This window comes from Dama dama, chromosome 27 (assembly GCF_033118175.1).
Source record: "Dama dama isolate Ldn47 chromosome 27, ASM3311817v1, whole genome shotgun sequence".
Classification (NCBI taxonomy): domain Eukaryota; kingdom Metazoa; phylum Chordata; class Mammalia; order Artiodactyla; family Cervidae; genus Dama; species Dama dama.
This window is the reverse complement of record NC_083707.1, coordinates 41781991-41801995: the sequence shown is the minus strand read 5'-3', so window position 1 is coordinate 41801995 and position 20005 is coordinate 41781991. Positions and strand designations below refer to the sequence as shown.

General features: G+C 48.7%; 1 protein-coding gene across 2 annotated transcripts in view; it reads right to left on the bottom strand.

Annotated features, from left to right (window-relative positions):
- The window catches only part of MTCL1 (microtubule crosslinking factor 1), a 111325-nt gene that overhangs the window by 13352 nt on the left and 77968 nt on the right, over positions 1 to 20005 (bottom strand). The window contains exons 7-10 of one of the 2 annotated variants that reach the window (XM_061131354.1): positions 15738 to 15968; positions 14174 to 14359; positions 5400 to 5567; positions 1475 to 1729 (exon numbers count right to left, since the gene is read on the bottom strand). In XM_061131354.1, the coding sequence (XP_060987337.1) occupies positions 1475 to 1729; positions 5400 to 5567; positions 14174 to 14359; positions 15738 to 15968 (840 nt within the window). The remainder of the gene's footprint in view (positions 1 to 1474; positions 1730 to 5399; positions 5568 to 14173; positions 14360 to 15737; positions 15969 to 20005) is intronic. The other variant, XM_061131355.1, reaches the window with a different exon arrangement.

Sequence of the window (20005 nt, the reverse complement as noted above, 5' to 3'; positions counted from 1 at the left end):
TGAAGCCCTTAGAGACTTGCTTCACTTAACATCCAAAGTTATATCCATAATGCAGCCAAGAAGACAAGAGCAAGGAGCCTAGAGCTGATGGGCAAAGCAGATGTTGACCATGGTCTTGCTGGGGTGCAGGAGGGACAGGGAGTGGTCCTGGAGGGAGGCCAGGAGGGACCCTCCAGGGAGGGGCCTGGAGGAGCCGTGACACTAGTTAGTTAATAGTGGGTGAATCTATGAGCACTTTGTCAGAGTACATGCTGCCTGCCCCCTGACTCCCACCCGACAGCTGATCTCTGCATGGAGCACAGGCACACCATGGGTTTAAGACAGGAGAGTCTTCTCAAGTGTCACATTCTAGGCCAAAGAGGAAGTGGCCAACCTTCCTTTGATAGAATCTGGGGAATTCTGAAATGAGCCAGATCACCTACCAGTCTGGGTGACTCAGCTGTGTGAGTAACCGAACCCAGGAAGGACGTCAGGCCTCTCTATCTGCAAATGCACTTGCTTCTGCTCAGGGGTTCTTGAGCCAAAAGCTCCTGGTTCTTTTCAGTTCTCCCTCCCTCCCCACCAGTGAGCAGAAACAGACCTTCGCCATGGCACGTGCAGAACAGAGGTCCATGTCTCTGGAATAATACAGCACATTTTTCAAAAGGCAGCATGGGCATTTGTAAAAGAATAATGAGGTTATTTTTCCTGCTTTCATTTTCTGATTAATACATTTCCTTGAGGCCACCTGAAATTTATAAGTGTGACAGGCTGAAATTGTATGCTATGTCAAAACCCAGCCTGGAAAGAATCCCAATCTTTCATCGTTTTCATGTGGAAATTTAATTTGTGCACCACTCAAGCAGGATCACAGCTATGCAAACTGTCCTACATCTGATGCAAGGCAGGGAATGATTATCTGTAGAAAAACAACTCGCCTCTCCCACTGAACTCATCTGCATGTTTGAATCGTTTGTTTAGCTGAAGATAATGAACTACCAGTCACCTCCCCTGACTCTGTCCTGTCTAATCACAGCTCTGCAAGATCCACAGCAGGTGCAAACAGCCTGACTTCCTACTGAATTCAGCAGTTTCTTCACTAATGGACAATTCCATTCAAGCTGGAGCAGTCACTGTGATCACATCTTCAGTGGCAGACTTAAAAGCTAGTTTGCTTTTTGGCAGAAATAACTTTCTAAGATATGAAATAACCTCGCCTTTCAAGTTTAGTCTTTTAACACCTTAAAAAAGTTATCCCCACCCCCAGCCGGACACATTGAGTAAAGTTAGCCACCGACTTTGCATGAAAAGACCTGTGTCGTAGGAGGGCTGACCCTAGGTCTCCAACACTGGAGCCTCTAGGATTTCTTCCTCTTCCTATGGAAGCCCCGAGATCAGCCTGATATGGCAGAGACCCCCGAGCGGTTTCAGTTTCCCCTCTGAGTTCTCTGGTTTCCAGGCCAGGCATCCCCACTCCTCCTAGGGGCACCCTCACCTGTTCAATTCTCCACAGCAGCTCCTTCTCCTGCCGCCCCCATTCCTGGCGCTCCCGGTCCAGGCGGTCAAGAAGCTCCACCTTCTCCCGGTTCCAGTTCTTCTCGCTGTGGTGGATCTGCCAGCGCAGGTCCATGACCAGCCTGTGACTGTCTGCCAGCAGCTTCTGCTGCACCTCCCTCTCCTTCCTGAAGGCTCCTTTACTGTCGGTGCAGGAGCCTGGGTCTCCCAAGCTCTTCTCATTCTTTGCTTCCAGCTGTCAAGGATAAGACATGCGAACTTAGTCCCTGACAGTCTCACATTATTAGGTGAAGGAAACCTCAGCACATTCACATATTATCCTGGAATCGTGTTTAAATCAAAATCTGACCAAGCTTACAGAGGAAACGATTTTCGTCTTTAAAGTCCTAATTATGAACATCTGACAGAGTCACACAGAGGTGAATCAGAGAATCCACCCAGCTTCCCACAGTCCACTCCTCAATCCCCTTGCAGACTCCGAGTCACCACGTCTCCTGCCTGTTCTGTGCAACTCCTTGAAGGGAAGGCACATGTCTATGCCTACATCCTTCACCCCTCTGTGGAACCTAGCAGTCTACAATAAACACACATCAAGCACCCAGGAGGTTGAAGACCAAAATCAAGCAAGCAAAAGAACTCCCATCTAGACACCACATGCACACTGCTGAAAATCAAAGAGAAAACTTGGAGGCAGACAGAAAAAAAAACCCCACTCATGGAGGCACAAAGATGGGAATGACAGCAGACCTCTCCTTGGAAACTATGCAAGTCAGGGGACAGTGGAGTAACACTGAAAGGGCTGGAGGAGGAAATGTCGACCTCACCAGAAGTCTGTATTCAGCAACATCTTTCAAAAATACAGGGGCGGCGGGGGAAGGTTTTTCAACAAAGGGAAACTTAAAAATTACTGTCAGCAGACTTGCATTTCAAGAAATGATAGAGGAAGTTCTCGGGCAGAAGGAATGATATACCAGCAAACACTTTGATCTGCACAAAAAATGAAGAATACTGGAAATGACTGGAAATCCCAAATACAACTCATTTTCTACTTTTAATTGCTTTAGATACTGCTTAGATACTGAGTATCTAAGGTAAAAATAGTTGCAGCATATTGTGTGTTTACAAAATGTGTAGAAGTGAACTGACAGTGCAAGGGACAGGAGGAGGGAACTGGGGATATACTGTTGTTGGTGAATGTGATAAATTTTAGTGCAAGATTCATGAACACAAAGATATATACCCTTTTTCCTACTCTAGATAAGCAGATCCCTGAAGTCTAGGCATGGCCCCATGTTAATCTATTCTCTACCTCTGTATCAGAATAACTTCTTAAAAATGCAGGTCAAAATGCTTTACTTCCATGGTGAAATCAGGATCAGTGTTTTGATTCCTTGAACATTCTTCTTTCCACTCATACATGGTGAGGTGCAGCTGCTTGGGTGTGCCATGCTCCTGTCTTCATGATGTCCCTTTCTCTCCTTTTCCATGTAGCCACTTCTGTTCATCCTCCAAGATTCATTCTACACAGGATTTTCACAAACAACCCTGCCCTGAGCCTGCAGACTGAGGTGTGTGCCCTGCACACTCCCATTCCCGGGAGCCTGTGTACAGGTCTGGCAGGGCACTTAATCATTCTGTTACTAACTTTGGCCCTTGTCTGCTCTCCCACTGTACTGAGAACCCCCTAAGGATCTGTCTTTTCTGTTGGGGGATCCCTGGCAAAGCAAGCTCTGACTCAGGAGTCAGTTGAAGGAATTAGATTTGGGGATTGACACAACATGGCCTCCACTGAGAGAAAATATTTACCCCTGTGTAGAACTTAGCTGTTTTGCATTTAAATAGAAATGGGCAAAGATGGCATTATTATAAATGTACTAGCATCAGCTCACGATCATAGTTCCTTGGGCCACAAATGTTTGAGAAACTCTTAAACAGTTTGGGGACAGAAGATGAAATCTTTACCATGAAATCTATTACCACTTGGCTTCTAGGCTTGAAGTCCTAGCTTTACTTCTTGGTGTTTAATGATTATCCCCGAGGCTTTATTTGTAGCAAATATGTGGGTGGATAGCAGGTTCCTCTAAAACAAAGATGAAATGTTTTGAAGCTGGCTCACATCAAAGATTATGCCTCCTCTTTTTGGCTATGCTTACATTTCTGAAAATATTTAGCTGTTTCCCCCATAAACATATTTTTAAAGTAAGCTTAAAGGCAGCTCATCAGAACGTCCTTACTCATTTCCCCTCCACTGCTGGCTCTTCAGGCTGTGAACTAAGATAAACAGAATATCTAGTAAGAAGCTCCTACCAGGCAGTCGGCAGGATTCATAACCGGGTCAGCAGCTGCATCCTTGCCCAGCCTGGCTGGGAGCTCTGGTCTGGCTGTGCTTTGCTGCTGCCCCTGCAGAGGTGGCTGTACCGCGGCCCCTCCAGGGCCTGGCACTTCTGCCCCCGTGGGCCAGGCGGCAGGTGAACCTGTGGGCACTGTGGGAGCTGTCGTCTTCTGACAGGACAGGCCCTCTCAGCTTTTATCAAGACTATTCGGAAGATGTCTTCGTTTCAGGCAAGGTTTTTTTTTTCTCTCGTGACAGGGCCAACTGATACAAAATCTTGATTACAGTCTGCCCACAAAAGAGATCATCTGAGATGGTGCAGCATGATGGGGGGGGGGGGGGGCGAGACACCAGAGAAGCAGTCTGAACAAGCAGATACCATGCAGGAAGTGACCACTTTCAAAGTTTTCCAGGGAGAAAGCACACAGCATTTCCAGTGCAGCCTGATCTTAACGACCAGGGCCGTGGTCTTAAGTCTCTGAGACCCTCTGCTCCACTGTGCTCTCGTCTCCACTCTCAGTGAAGCCTCTGCAGTCTGTGACAACACGCTTCCTCCAGGCCTTCACTTCTCCCATGTGAATAAGGACAGCATGACTCATCGGACTTCTAGGGCATGTGTAGTGGAAAGTCTACAAGGTCTTCCCAGCACTGGGAGAAATCTAACGGAAAGCATTCGTTTGCTTTTTTTTTTTAGAGACAACAAAATCACAATCTGCCTTTTCTTTGCTTCTGTCTGAATGATGGCCGTGCATTCTGATCACCATTTCATGCTGGTCAGGCTTCGGTGGCACTAAAGACATCCTTGCTCCTTTCTCCCCACCAACATTCGCTATTTCTAGTCTTTCTGATAAGAGCCACTCCAACAGCTGTGAGGTGACAGACTGCTCATTGTGGCTTTGATTTGCATTTCCCTGAGGATTAATAACAGCATTTTTTCATGTACCTGTTACCTGAAGAAAAAGAAAACACTCAGGTGAAAGGACACCTGTACCTCCGTGTTCGCAGCAGCACCATTTACAGAAGCAACGAAAATGTTCATGGATGAATGAATGGATAAAGATGTGGTACATATATACAATGGAGTACTACTCAGTCACGAAAAAGAACGAAATCATGCCATTTGCAGCAACATCGGGTGGAGCTCAAGGGCATTACGCTAACTGAAGTCAGAGAGACAGCTAAATACTGCGTGATCACAAGTAGATGTGGAATCTATAAGTAAACAGATGAAACCAAGCTCATAGATACACTGAACAGATTAGGAGCTGCCAGGGGGAAGTGGTTAGGGAATGCGTGAACTCTTATGCTTTTAAATAAACTGGATAATAAAAAAGAAAGACAACCTGTTCTACACAGAATAGGGGAACAGATGCTGCTTTTGAAACACTGCGGGGTGGGGGCCGTGTTTCACACCTTGGGAGAGGGAAGAAGAGGGAAGAATGGCACCGTAGGAAGGCGGGCGACTTCCCAGGTGCCTGAGGCCATTGCTGTGGGTTTCTCCTCGCCCCTCTTTCCCAGCCAGGCTCTGGGATCCAGACCCTCCCCGCAGTCAGAGAGGAGCCCGGGGCCGTACCTGCTCCAGGCGGCACGTGAGCGCGGCCCACTCGACATCCCAGGCGGCCTTGTCGCCCGCGTATTGCTGCTGCAGCCGCTGGCGTGCGCGCGCGTCCTCCCGCAGCTCCGCACGCAGTTCCTCGAGCAGCGCCTTGAGCGCGCAGAACAGCGGCTGGGTCTCCGCCACCTGCGGGGACACGAAGGCGGCTCTGCATCTCAGGAGGGTGAGGACAGGGGCCTGGCCAGCAGGGGAGGGGGGCTGGTATGGGGCTGTGGTGGGAATCTGCAGAGTTAGGGGGATATTGGGCCCCCTGGCTGCTCGAGGGCCACCAGGCCGATGCTGCTAAGGGGTCCTTGGATGAGGAGGCTGGCACCACGGACACCTGGAACAGAGATGGGAAGAAGCTGAGGGAGGCCAGGGGAGCCGAGCCAGGGCTGCTAGGATGCTCTGTGTGACTTCAGACCTCACAGCTCTGGTTGACAACAGGAGTAATGAGATAAACTCACCTCTGTGTGCTGTCACTTGAGTGCTAGCTGTTGAATCAGAAGGGAATTAATAAAGGGCTTGTGTATCTCATCAACGTGGTGGTTAGTCTCCAACTTGTAGTTACGAAGAGGTCATATATGTGACAAGCAGAGTCATGGGGTGGGGGTGACTTTTAGGTCTAACAGTTTACTACTTTACCAAAAGTAAAGGCTTAACATGTTGGTGAAGGCTTACTCGTGGTCCCTCGAAATATAGTCACTGCCCAGAATCTCTTTTCTGCTCAGTAATGGCAGGAATAACTACTGTACCTATGTGTTTATCCTGTGCCTCCCCTGTCCCCCCACCTCCCAAGTTGTCAAAGGCTGACCACCTCCCACATTTCTGGTGCTCAGCTCCATGGGAAGTATGCAAACAGGTCTGATAAGTGAAGAATGGATTCTTATTACTAACCTGCTCTACCTAACTTAAAAGATTTTGTATTTTCCATTAATACCTATCTAGTTCTATGAACACACATTTCAAAACCATGACTGCTATCTCAGTATGCTTCGGCATGGGCATTATATCAGAAGGTTTGTCCAAATGAATTAATACACCCTGAACCAATGATAGTACCTGGATAATAAAAGCCACACGAGCCCATCTCTAGAAACCATATGGAAAACACCTAAAGCCCATTGCCAGCTCCCTGAATGGTTTCAAGGCAATCCTCTTTGGTATTAAAAGCTCTCTCAGTTTTGCTGGAGGCAGGCTGTCTGTAACATGGGAAGACAGAGCCCCTCATGCTCAGAAGAATCCCCCCTCCTTGGTAAACCTCCCGTCCCAGGGCAGCAAGCCTGGGATCGGCACGCCCAACAGCCCTCTCTCTCTCCTCAGTTCGAGAGACAATCATGCTTCTAAAACCATCTAGTCAGTCCATGAAACACACGTGTACATGTGCAAAAATGGTTAGCCATGCTTGGGAAGAATTTATGAGGATACATGTTTGGATATATGTTTGGACGTAGAAAAGAAATTCCTCAACATGAGCTTTGAAAACTCATGAAAACTGAAAACACCATAGTTTTCTCATAGTTATCACTGAAAACACCATAGTTTTCTCCATAATTTATATGAAAAGTTTTAGTATTAGATACAGTAGACTTTTGGTCAGGTGGAAAGGTCTGTTAGCATTTATTGCTGCTTGATTTTCCTCGCCATGAAAACCAATTTTCACTTTTAACAGCTCTAAGAGGCACTGAGAGTACAATTCAGTTAACATTTGCAAAACTTGGCAAATAGAAAACCTTCTAAAAATCCTGTATGTTCTTTCCAACCATCAGAATTAAGTAAATTACCCCTGTTCTCAACGAGATACTCATAAAATGTGTGAAACTGTAATCAATGCAGAAGTTTCTTTATACCAAAAGTATTTAAAAGCTGTAAGTACGAGTGAGTGCGGTGTTACAACAGTCTTTTCACAAATATACATCTTCCTAAGTATAGGATTTGTTTGCTAAAAAATTATGTTTATTTTATGGTAGATTTGATTTTTCATCATTGGATTTTAGATTTTTAAAACTATTTTAAGAATAAAATCACCGTAATAATTTTTAATCCAAACTCTGGAGCAGTTGTCTCTGTTTTATTAAAGAAAAAGCAGAAAACCACATAATAAATCACATGTGATCAATACCTTCCTATGAACCCCAAGTCATGTATGTGATCAGCTTTGGGGTTCTTCTCTAACAAACAACTGTGACATCAGGACCAGAACTTTGTGCTCCTTGAAAGCAGGGTTCACATGACTGTCCTTTTGCAGATTGAAATTTTGCTTCTGCTGGAAGTAAGTACTTTTTGGCATTAATAGATACCAGATTAAATAAAATCAAGCCTTAATGTTTTCATGCACATTTGGGCCAGAGCAATCAACACAATGTCCTGTTATATCAGTATTATATTTAATCATCATGGGATAAGCTCAAACTTGCTTTGGGGTGAAGGTGGCCAAAGGGGACAAGAGCCCAGAGAATTGATGCTATTGGTCCCTGTTACCATAGTCACCTGGGCGCAGCGTGTGGCCTGGCACGCAGCCAACCTAGTTCTGCCACTGGAGAACAACGGCAAGAGCTATGTCCAAGAGAAAACTTCTGAAGACCCAGAATGAGCCATAGACAGGCACTGATCCTTCCAACTGACTGTCACACACACAGAAAGCCAGTGATGGTAACTAAGTGGTGTTAACTAACACCAGTAACTAACACCCAGTGGGCCAGGGGTGTTGATCCTTCACCTACAGGACAGTGCATCTCACATCGAGCCTGAGTGCACACTGGCATGTGCCCTTGTCACAGGGGAGGACCCACAGCAACAGGGGACCTGTCTGGCTTTGAGGAAGTGTGGAGCCTGACTGCAATCCAGGTCTGCCTGTGCTACCCAAGACTGGACAAGCCCGCCAGCATATGTGAATTCTGGCATCTTAACCCTGCCCAAGCCTTAATTTTAAAGATAGCTAATCTAGGGCTTCTCTAGGGGTCTAGTAGTTAAGAATACGCCCACCAATACAGGACACATGGGTTTGATGCCTGGTTCCAGGAAGGTTTCACAGGTCGCAGAGCATTTAAGCCTATGTGCCACAACTCCTGAGCCTGTACACTGCAACTACTGCACCTGAGTGCTACCACCGCTGAAGCCCCCACGCTTCGCATGGGCAGCCACTGCAACGAGAAGCCCAAGCAACCACAACTCCTTGCTGCAATGAAGATCCAGCACAGCTGAAAATAAACAAAGACGGCTAATCTCTGTGAAGCAAATTCCATCCCCCACATCGACGAAAATAACAGTAGCCCTCCTGAAAGAACACCTAGAAGTTACTCTTCTCACTTCTCCCAGTGGTGGCCGTTTGCTGGGCTATATTTTTGGTAGAAAGACCCAAATCAAGTCAAAGATGGAATCAAGACTAGGTCTTCAGGTGAAAGTCTTCTTAGATACAGAGCTCTCAGAATCTTCTGTGCCAGGTGGCTGAGCTCTACAACCTTTTAACTTATATATCTGGTAAGTATACAAAAAGTGAAATTGCTCAGTCGTGTACGACTCTTTGAGATCCCATTGACTGTAGCCTACCAGGCTCCTCCCTCCATGGCATTTTCCAGGCAAGAGTACTGGAGTGGGTTGCCATTTCCTTCTCCACGGGATCTTCCTGACCTGGGGATCAAACCCAGGTCTTCTGAGACGCCTTACCCTCTGAGCCCCCAGGGAAGCCCTTCTGGTAAGTATGGGCAATTATAATTAAAAAGGCCAACTTCCCAATTTCTTTAAGATCAGCTTATTGGTCTTCTTACAAAGAAGCAGGATAAAATGTTTCCACAATTTCCTTCTCAATTCTAAGGGCATTTCAGCCCTTTCAAGCTTGAATAACCCCCCAGTAGGCATCAGGAGTTTGTGCTATAAAGTGTTAAAATAACAGGTTGGGCTTTGACCAATAGGACTGTTATCCAATTATAAGTGAAAGTCACTCAGTCGTGTCTGACTCTTTGAGACCTCATGGACTATAGAGTCCATGGAATTCTCTAGGCCAGAATACTGGAGTGGGTAGCCTTTTCCTTCTCCAGGGGATCTTCCCAACCCAGGGATAGAACCCAGGTGTCCTGCATTGCAGGCAGATTCTTTACCAGCTAAGCCACAAGGGAAGCCTAAGAGTACTGGAGTGGGTAGCCTGTCCCTTCTCCAGCAGATCTTCCTGACCCAGGAATCAAACCAGGGTCTCCTGCATTGCAGGCGGATTCTTTACCAACTGAGCTATCAGGGAAGCCCTATCCAATTATAGGACACATGTTAATAGAAATAGAAAAGAAGTTTATCGAAAGGTAGCAGACCGGTTGGTGAGGCAACACCAGCTATTTTACAGACTCACTTTTGCTTAAGATTTCTAAGACATGCACATAAGTAATTCTGTGAAAGAGCTACACTTAACATCAACCACTCTGCTGCATCAGAGCCACTGACTTTGGAGACGGGTGTAATCTAAAATTTGAACAGAGGTACTGACCTGCTGCTACAGGCTGACCCACAAAAAGTCAATCACAAAATAGAGATGCTGGAAAAAAAAAAACAGAGGTGCTGGCCTCTGCCTCATACTCACTTAGGCAGAGTCCTGGAATGCTGTGGTTGGCTGCCCTGACCACCCCCCGCCCACTTCCACATACACACCCATGCATAGTTCCTATTTGATACATATAAAGAGGGGGGCCTCTTGCAGGTTCAGTAAAAGTAACTCCCTCACCAGCAGGGGCACCAAGTCATCCTTCACTGAGATTATCTCTACATGTCTGTGTGCGCTTGGTCTCTTAGTCACGTCCAACTGCAACCCCAGAGACTATAGCCCACCAGGCTCCTCTGTCCATGGGATTCTCCAGACAAGAACACTGCTGTGAATAGCCATTTCCTACTTCAGGGGATCTTCCTGACCCAGGGATTCGAACCTGCATCTCTTCTATCTCCTGCATTGGCAGGCAGAGTCTTTACCACTGCACCACCTAGGAACCCTACAACATTTTAATCCAGCAACATTTTAACAAATAAGCCATTTGTCATTCTTACCTTCATTATTACATACAGATTAAAGATTCTTTTCTAAAACCGTTATCCCCCACAGATAAAGGAGAATGAGTCATTAAAGACTGGCTGTGAAAATATAATCTCTGATGGAAGCTTGCAGAGATGACGGACTCGTCTATGGACAGAACTCACATGTCCACCGGCTGCAAATACACTGGGTGACCTGGACCAGGAGGACTCCATGCCTGCAGGTCTCCCATCATTTTCACTGAGGGCCTCGGAAGAGTAAAGGTGGGTGTGTGAGAGGACAAATGGACGCAGATTGAACAAGTTATAGACCCAGAACTGTCGCCAAAGGCGTCAAAGAAACCAGGACAAGTGTGATGGAAGTCAAGTGACCAGATGGGAAAAATGAACTGATTACTGGCAAGCTCATTAGTGTATCAGAGCTTGTGCCACAACACTCGGAAAGGTGTGTCACAAACTACCTGCCAGCCACAGGTAGGTCGGGGAGGTGGGGCTGGGGCTGAGAGTATTTCCTCAGGAATGTTTTCTTACTTGTGACTTTCCACGCCCTGAACACGTGCTACTTTCACAGTAACAGGAGCAAAAATAAAGTATTTCCTAATCATAAACTCTGGTCTGGTTACTTTCACAGAGTTGCCTGCCTCATTCTGTGAAATGAATCTGGTACAACATACAAAAGTGAAACATAAAAGCTATCAAGGCTCAAGAGGAGTGCCTTCATATTTAAAAAGTAAAATCAGATGTGTGGAAGTGCTGTTTCTGGAAGTTTCTGTATCTTGGGCAGAGTAGAAAGAACGGGCTGTCGGCGAGTAGGCTGCTGGGCACCAGGTGAATCCAGGCCCAGGAGGTCCTGGAGCCAAAGGCACTCTGTCTACAGGGAAAGACTGGCGCTGAGCTGGGGGCCTCCGAGTCCCAGGTCAGTGACAAAGGCCCAGGGAGCAGATTGCCCCCAGTCCTCAGGCTGGATCCTGAGGAGGGCCCTCAGGGACCAGTGGCAATTGAAGACTTGAAGATCTGAACACGAAACATAATAAATGGTAAATGATCTGCCTGCAATGCAAGAGACCTGGATTCGATCCCTGGGTTAGGAAGATCCCCTGGAAAAGGACATGGCAGCCCACTCCCATATTCTTGCCTGGAGAATTCCATGGACTGAGGAGCTAGCAGGCTATAGTCCATGGAGATGCAAAGAGTCGGACACAACTGGGCGACTACACATTTTCACTTTTTCATAATTGCATTAGATTGCCCACTCCACACTTAACACTTAGACACTTTAACAAAGAGTATTATGTCACATCCTTGAATGAAAAAGTAACCTCTTTTAATGACTTAATCCAATTCTGGGAAGACTGGAACCCCAGGGTCATACTTCCGGCACTATTAACCACCCTGTGTTTAAAAACCTGATTTCAGGAATTACTACTAACTATCAAAGGCATACTTGGCTGTAGTAGTGCTGGCCTCAGAAGCTCAACACAGTCACAGGTGTCTTGGTGCTTGTCCCCAGCCTGGGGCCCTGCAGAAGGCTGGGCGAACTCTGAAGTGCTCACTGCCTCCAGGACAGGTGGGTCCCTGCTGCCTCGTCAGTCTGTGCGGAATGTTTGCAGAGCCAAACATTTTCCAATCTGATGGTTTTTAATGAAGTATTTCCAACATTGACTTGATACATGCAATTTTTTTTAACCTCCTTTGACATGATAAATGTTGCCATCCACCCTGTTCAGCTGTGAGACTGTTCACTGTGACACAAGGCAAGGTCTGGGAAATTTTGTCCCCTGCTAATTTATCCTTGGGAAAGAAGTCAGGCCACATTTCCCACTCCGCTTATTGCCTTGGGAGGCCCTCGGAGTTTCTGAGGCGGGTGCAGCTCAAGGGGCCGCTCCCTGCGACACGTGCCCAGCTCCCGTGTCCAGGCCGCCTGGCTGGTACAGGATGGACAGACCTCCCTCCCGAGGAGTGCACTGCCGGGTGCCAGCTGTCACTTACAGTAGAGCTCATTAATCTTGTGTCCTCAGATGGACAGCCTCATGCACTGGACTGCCGTGGGCAGACGGGCCCATTAAAGGCAGATCTGATTCTGCCCACGTGGACGCCACCCCCCATTAGCCCATCTGCATGCCTCTGTACAAAGTAGGGACACAGCGGTCCACCTCTGCTTTAAAGCAGAAATGCTGAGACACGAATGATGGAAGGAGGCAGCAGCAAAGATGACTTTAAGATGCACAGAACAGGAGGTTCCAGATGAGTGACTTTCCATAGGTCTGCATCTCACAGGGAGAATCTTCCATGACTACTGTTTGGGAAACCAGCTGTGTTACTTTTTCCCCCTTTCCCAAAGCATTTGGATGTACATGTGGGAAACACCCCACACGTGCTCTCGGAGGCAGCGGGTCTGTGGCTAAGCAGCCAATGAGGAATTCTTTGTGAGTCACAGATATACTGTGGGACTGCCTGATAGCACTGCTTTTAAAAATTAAGAAAACTGCTCGATTTTAGGGGATGTTTTGCAAAGAAGCATTTTATTTTCTAACTAGATCTTTGCTGGAAAACTCATTCCAAGAGCTAAAAAAATCTCCCCCATGGACACTGGCTTCATGACAGACCTCCTAATAATGGTAATTAAAAGTTCCTTTGAAAATATAACCTCTTTCTTGAGTCCTGTTATTTTGGGAGAATGAAGGGTGACGATATGCATAGAAATCAGGACTTCAACTGTGAAAATCAGAGTTGTATACAGAAAGAAGGTGGGGGAAGGGGGAACACTCCCCCAGGCGTGAGCTAGGGAGGCGTCACTTTCCTCCTCTGACCTGAGTCCACACTCTGCTGCCGTCCTAACCATCCTAACCACAACCCACTCCCCCCACCCCCCACACACATATGCTCTGGGCAGAGGGAGGGGCCGCAGCTGTGGAGTGCGGTGTGCAGGGAGGGCCCGAACTGGCTGTGACGGGATGGCTGCAGCTGCGCCCGGAGTCACCCCACCCTGCGCCTCCCCCCACATCCAGGCTCTCCCTGCCAGACCCTCAAAGAAGCAACATGAGGTCAGGAGAGTCTCAGGCCAGGAAGCCCGGGAGCAAAAAGGTTTTAGCCTGGCAGGCAGGATCCGGGCACTCCAAACCCATCACAGCTTTAGTTTTGCAGAAAAGCACAACCAACCTGGGGCACCCAGAGCATCTCTTGGCTTATCCAGCAGAGGCCTGTTTGCTTATAAAAATAAATGGGGCTTTTGGCAACACTGATAGTTACTTAAGGTTCTACATGGAAACCCCACCTCTCTTTACACATGCTTTCATTTTTGCTTCAAGTGTCATCCAATATTTGTACTGGGGACATTATGTTTCGTGTGGCTTAAAAACAACCTGAAACACTTTATACACATTTGGAGATAAAAAACAAACAAGCTTGCTTTTCTTACTGCATTATGTTGCCCGCCAGCAAACAACAACAACAAAGCCCTAAATGGCTGTGAGGAGGGCACCGCTTTCTTGCAAGAGTGGTCACCCTCTATATAAGACACGAGCCACCTTATCCAGTACTGTGTTCTTCTCTTCCTGAGGTACATTCACTGGCCTTGAGGGGGCTCAATCGATGCGCCCTTCCTATGTCCTCATTTATGTGAATGAGCCAAGTAAACTAGAGCTCTCTGCCCCTGGGAACACCAGTGCATGAACGGATGAGAGGGACAGGCTAGGGGTCCTCTCCCCCCAGTGCAGGGAGAATGAGCCGAGACTAGCACCCACCTGCCTGTAGAGCTGCCCCCCGTCTGTGGGCTGCAGCCGTGATCCATGGTCACCCATCTGCGGAGAGCGCTCTCCCAGGGAAAAGCCACAGCTTGGCCCATCGTCATCTCGGTCTGGACTGTCTGCCTTTGTGTCCCCCTGGATGCCAAGCTCCCCAAGCCTGGGGAAGGTCTCTGGAAGCTCGCTCTGAAATGGCAGGAGGGGACAATCACAGCCAAATGCTTCTGCCCTCAGCCTGAGTTTTAATGCCTGAGGTTCATCACCCACTTCAGAGGTTATCACGACTTCACTTCTCAGCCCTCTCCCCCTAACAGGCTCATAGTGACCACTTCACTCATTGGCCACTTTCTCCATCTAAACCTCACAGAGAGGGTGCCCAGTTTATTAGAGGAGATTAGAAATATTACTATTTATAAATCATTCCTGCTCTCAGTTACAGTAAAAGGAGGAGGGCCTCCAAAGTACTGATCAATAGAAAACTTGACAACTACTTCCAGGTTTTGCTTAATGATGGTTTTCTAGGTCATGGCTATCTGGAAGCAGGTTGAATTTGCTGTTGAAGAAGTTCTCCACCCCGAGGCAAGAGCATCATTGTATCTTCCCATTCGCAGGATGTCTTAAAACTGCACACACTGCTGAGGAGAGTGGGAGCAGAGGGTCTTTGGGGGCTAAGAGGAACCAACTGCCACGGGGCCCTGGAACAGCCCATGAGGCAGCCAGAGCAGCAGACACCAGCAGCTCCAGCCCTGTGCTCGCCAGAGAGGAGCCTGCAGAGCTGAAAGCCACTCTGCCTTAATCAATAACCATCAATCAGAAGGCAAATAGCTCTGGTCCTGCCGTGAACCTGGGAATTGAGGCCTAAGTAGGTATATGCCCCATATACAGATTTCGGAGGCTGTGAGAAAGCTCCCCCTGGAGCTCAGACAGACTGCATCAGAGCCAGGTTTGCAAACCATCACTGTGGAATGAACCAGTAAAGGACTGTGGGGTGATAATGAATTCATCCATCAGCAGAAAGACATGGCAAGCAAAAAGCCTGGCTGCAGGATGGGGTTACAGACCAGCGTGTTTGTTCTTCAAACGAGTTCCCTGGGCAGCAATGAGAGGGTAACAGGCAGGAAGGCCAGGGGTCTCCAAATGGAGGAAAGAGGCTGCAAGTGCCAGACATTTTTATCTCTCTTAAGCGGCAGGAAGAAACAAACCAGCGATATGTTTTTCCTTCTCTATACAAATTTAAAAGGTTTCTCTTAAAATGCTATGTTGCCATGACACCTGGTCTCACCTAAAGCTAACTACTCTCAAACCTTGAGTTAACCAATACATTTCTTTTTTTTATGGAAATGTTGTCTTAAGCTATGTTAATGTACCCCAGACTCTTCAAGTTGGTTCCGCCAAACGGCCTTACTTACTCAGGTATTGTTCACTGCCTTTGCTTGCCTGGACTAGGCTTGAGAAGATAACCTGAAGTATCAGAACATGACTGTGTGCGGAGCGGGGTGGGGTAGGCGGACAGCAGGGCCTGCGGATCGAGAACAAAGCCCATACAACTCCCGGGCCGAGCTACCTCCATGAAGTCCTCCGCGTCGTCCTCCGCCTGCCTCCCTTGGCGCCAGTGCTTGAGCAGCCACCTGAGCTTGACGTAGAAGAGGAAGAGGTTCTGCTTCAGGGAGCGCAGCTCCTGCTGCAGCAGGTGCCGCTCGTCGCCCCAGGCGCGCTCGTGCAGGGAGCTCTGCAGGGCCAGGCCGTTCGCCTCCCGGTCCCGCCGCCGCAGGGCGCAGCGGCGTTCCTCCTCCACCTTGGACGAAGAAGAGAGGCGCCGTGACGGGCGGCTGTCCCCACCTGCCACCCAACTGAGTCTGCCAGCGGCCATTCCGCCTGGAATGGGAAACTCAGAAACCTCATCCCCCAACTCCCAGCGTTTAGTAAACTCCTCGAGAGGCTCGCTCTTCACAAAACCCCGAGCGCTTCCTGACTCAGAGGAGGCGTCAGCATCATTTCTCATCGTAGAGTTGCTTGTGAGGTTTTTTGATGTTCCTTAGACCCCTTCAGGAGCACTGTCTCTTGGAGGCAGGGCTCACAGCTGACCCCGGGGCAGACCCTGTTTGCCCTCCGGGGCTGGCACGTTGTGCCTTGGCACATTGCAGGTGTCCAGGCAGAGTAAGTGGGAGTCCGTCCCCCTTGACCTGCTGGGCCTAGGGTTCCCACAGCCCCAGACAGAATGAGGACAAGCTAGTACTCAGCTGCACATGGGGTGCAGACAAGGGCACGGGAATAGCATTCATGGTGGCTAATGTGATACATAGGCTGAAAGTCTTTTGCTCCACTGACCAGAAAGGGTTAGAATGCCAATCTTGCTATTACCCTAACACCCCCTCTTGTGTCAAAAACCAACAGGTGGGTTTGGTTTTGTTCCCCTAAAGTACTAGAGAAAGTACTAAGTTGGGTGCTGACACCAGACCTCGTTGGCACCTGAAGCTATCCCAGATAACATGAAAAACAGGCAGTTTCACTCACACGCTTAGCAGCCCTGAGTCCCAGCACTAGCTCTGTCCCCTGTGGACATGGAGCTAGACAGGAGGGGGGCGGTTGGGCTGCTGGAAGCCCGGTGTCTGCGATTTATTTGTGTGTTATCTCAGGCCATTGACTGACCCTGGTGAGCTTCCAGCTGCCGAGTGCAACCGATCCCCGCCGTGCGCGCCCAGTGCCAGGCGGGTCCCTGAGGTGCCCCGGGACTGGCTCCTGGAGGCACAGCCCTGGGAGGGCCTGTTCTTTTAGTTTATTTTTTGATCTATAACCTCTTAGAAACGTCCCTTCCTGACTGGCTCCCTCTGCTCCCTCTTCCTCCAAGGCCCTTGCTGCCTTCTGTTCCAGGATCCCCTGCATGTCCCAAGTCTCAGAGTCGTGTCCCTGGCCCTTGGGGAGGTGAGGAGACCCCCTTCCCTTCCCCTTTGAACAAGCCTGGATGACTGCTCAGCGCCTCCAGCCTAGGCTGGGAGAGTCTTCACCCCACAGCCCTTTATTCTGAATCCAGTACTAGAAACACCAGGATTCTGCAGTTCTGCTGACAGCATCTCCTGGGATAAACTCACTTTTAAACATGATTTTTGGTGCAATGTAAAAAAAACAGCAGCAGCAGCTAAATTCCTTAGGGATTAGCCTTCAGGTAATATGAAATTACTTTTCTTTGGTGATAATATGTGAAACTTGACTTGTAAAAATAACTTTAAAAAGGGGGACATGTCTAATGGTACCTGGCTTGGCTCTCCTGGAGCTTCATGGCAGAAGGCGCTCCCTTGATCAGTTTTTAACCCATTTAGATGAGCACAACCACGGACAACATGAGGCTTAGGTGGCATGCACATTCCTTGCCAGAGTAAGTACATACAGATACCTTACTGTGCATAGGACATGCATTTGAAACACTGTGATGCCATCTCAAGATCATCTGGTTTTTGTTTTTAAAGATAACAGATTTCTCCCAGGAACAAACACAAAAGGTCTGAGAAGCAGTCATGGTGATTTGAGCCTGGGTTTGCGTCTCGGGTGTGTCGGGGTGGCAGTTACCTTGGAGACCTGGGGACAGTGATCCCAGGTCCTGGGAACTCTGGGGAAGCTCTTAGTGAATGAGGATTTTGAGTCAGGACCAGGTTACTCTAAAATGGCTAAAAGAGCTGATAAGGCCACAGCCCAATTAGTGGCAGCTTTTTTAACAGGTGAATTGTCGATGTATCTAGCAGAAAATTGACCTGACATTTACCCGAGATGTACCAATCTGCAGACACTGGACATTACGGACACACTTTCATGTTCAGCGGCATGGAAGGCCCTTTACTGGTTCTGGCCGCAGGCAAGCTTGTCTGTTGTTGTGTGAGTCCCTCAGTCATGTCCGACTCTTTGCGACCCCACGGACTGCAGCCCGCCAGGCTCCTCTGTCCAGGAGGATTCTCCAGGCAAGAATACTGGAGTGGGTTGCCATTCCCTTTTCCTGGGGATCTTCCCAAACCAGGAATCTAACCCACGTCTCCTGAGACCACATACTGACCAATGTCAGGATGGAAAAGCATGCTTTCCAGCAGGAAGGGAGACAGTGATCTTTGTGAGACCCCCGAGGCAGGCAGCTTGACTGGGCGCCCTTATCCATGTGCCCTCCAGCCCCAAGCCCAGGCTGCCCAGTTGGTGCATGAGACCGAGTCCCTATAAAGCAGCGCCCATCCTCTCTCTCTCTCGGGGCCCTGCGGACAGAGAAGGTGGTGCTGGACCCAAGTCGTATTTGCCTTCCAGATGGTGTCTATCAGTCTCTCTGCCTCTTCCTGATGTGGTCTGACTACCTGCGCAAGCCGACCCTGAAGCTCCTTTATTGATACACTCTGTTCGGGGGAGCCCCTGAGCTGACCGGTGGGACAAAGGAAGGGGTTTAGTGGATACACTCTGGGGGAGCCCCTGAGCTGGTTGGTGAGACAAAGGAAGGGGTTTAGTGGGTACACTCTGTTTGGGGGAGCCCCCAGCAGATTGGTGGGACAAAGGAAGGGGTTCAGTAGCAGTGAGAACTTGGCCCAAGCTGAAGACAAGGGACAGACGCGTGCACGACGCAGGGGCACGTGGAGTGATGAGACACACTCGGGCGCAGCGAGCAATGCCTGGCAGCTCCCCCGGAGCCCCACCTGCACCTCTAACCTGGCAGCTGGGCCAGTGAGCGGTGCCATCACCTGGGCTTCGGCCACTACAGCGCCACAAACCAGGCCAAGAGGAGGCAGCCCCACATGAGGCAGCTTCTAGACGACTTCCTAGAAGCTGCGGGCATCAGAGCTGACAAGGCTGATGGCTCTGCATGACTGCCTCACACAACGGCTTTCTGGACTAACTGCCCGAGTCCCTGAGTGTCTCTCTCAGTTGGGTAATTAATGAGTTCATAATTCCTTGTCAGAGTTTTTCCTGCTCTGTCAGGAGGCCTCTCTTTTTTTGCCCAGAGTTGCCCCCAGGATGCTTAGGGCGAGTGGCCTGGGGCTCCTTCACTGAACAGACGCAAGTGTCTCAGAGGAGCTGCACAAGGTCTACCTGCTACATTTTACATTAAAATACCTACAGGAATCTTCAATAAAACGGTTACTGGTAAAATCCATCTTTTACGCCTTTATGTCCAAATGACAATGACAGAGGACGCTGAGCTCCTTTATGACATGTTTTTTAGAGATGGAAACACTGTCCTATTAAAAATCTCAGGCATCGTTAACACTGAAGCATGATGTGCTGCCCACCAGTCCAGTGGTTAAGAATCCACCCTTGCAATGCAGGGGACACGAGTTCGCGCCCTGGTCCGAGAAGATCCCACATGCCACAGGGTATCTAAGCCTGTGTGCCACAACTACTGAAGCCTGTGTGCCCTAGAACCTGTGCTCTGCAACAGGAGAAGCCACGGCAAAGAGAAGCCCGAGGACCGCAATGAGAGAGGAGCTGCCGCTCACCCCAACTAAAGAAAAGCCTGCGCACAGCAACGAAGACCCAGCACAGCCAAAAATAAAACGAAGCAAACATTAAAAGAAATAAAGCTCTGTGGACAAGTAGCTGCTCCCAGGTAGGATGCTGCCACTCTAGTGTTAGAAAAATCAAAATACAAACAGGCGATGGCAGAAACTGCCATCCAGAATGACTCCACCACCGCCATACAACTGCACATGCTCATACACGTCACCATACATGTGAGAAAGGTTTTACACAACACAGAGATTCCCTCCAAAAACACATACTTCCCCTTCATCACCGAGTTCCCAGAACCATCCTTTGCCCACCCATCTAAGATTCTGATTAGTCACCAAACACATTCACCTCGTCCTA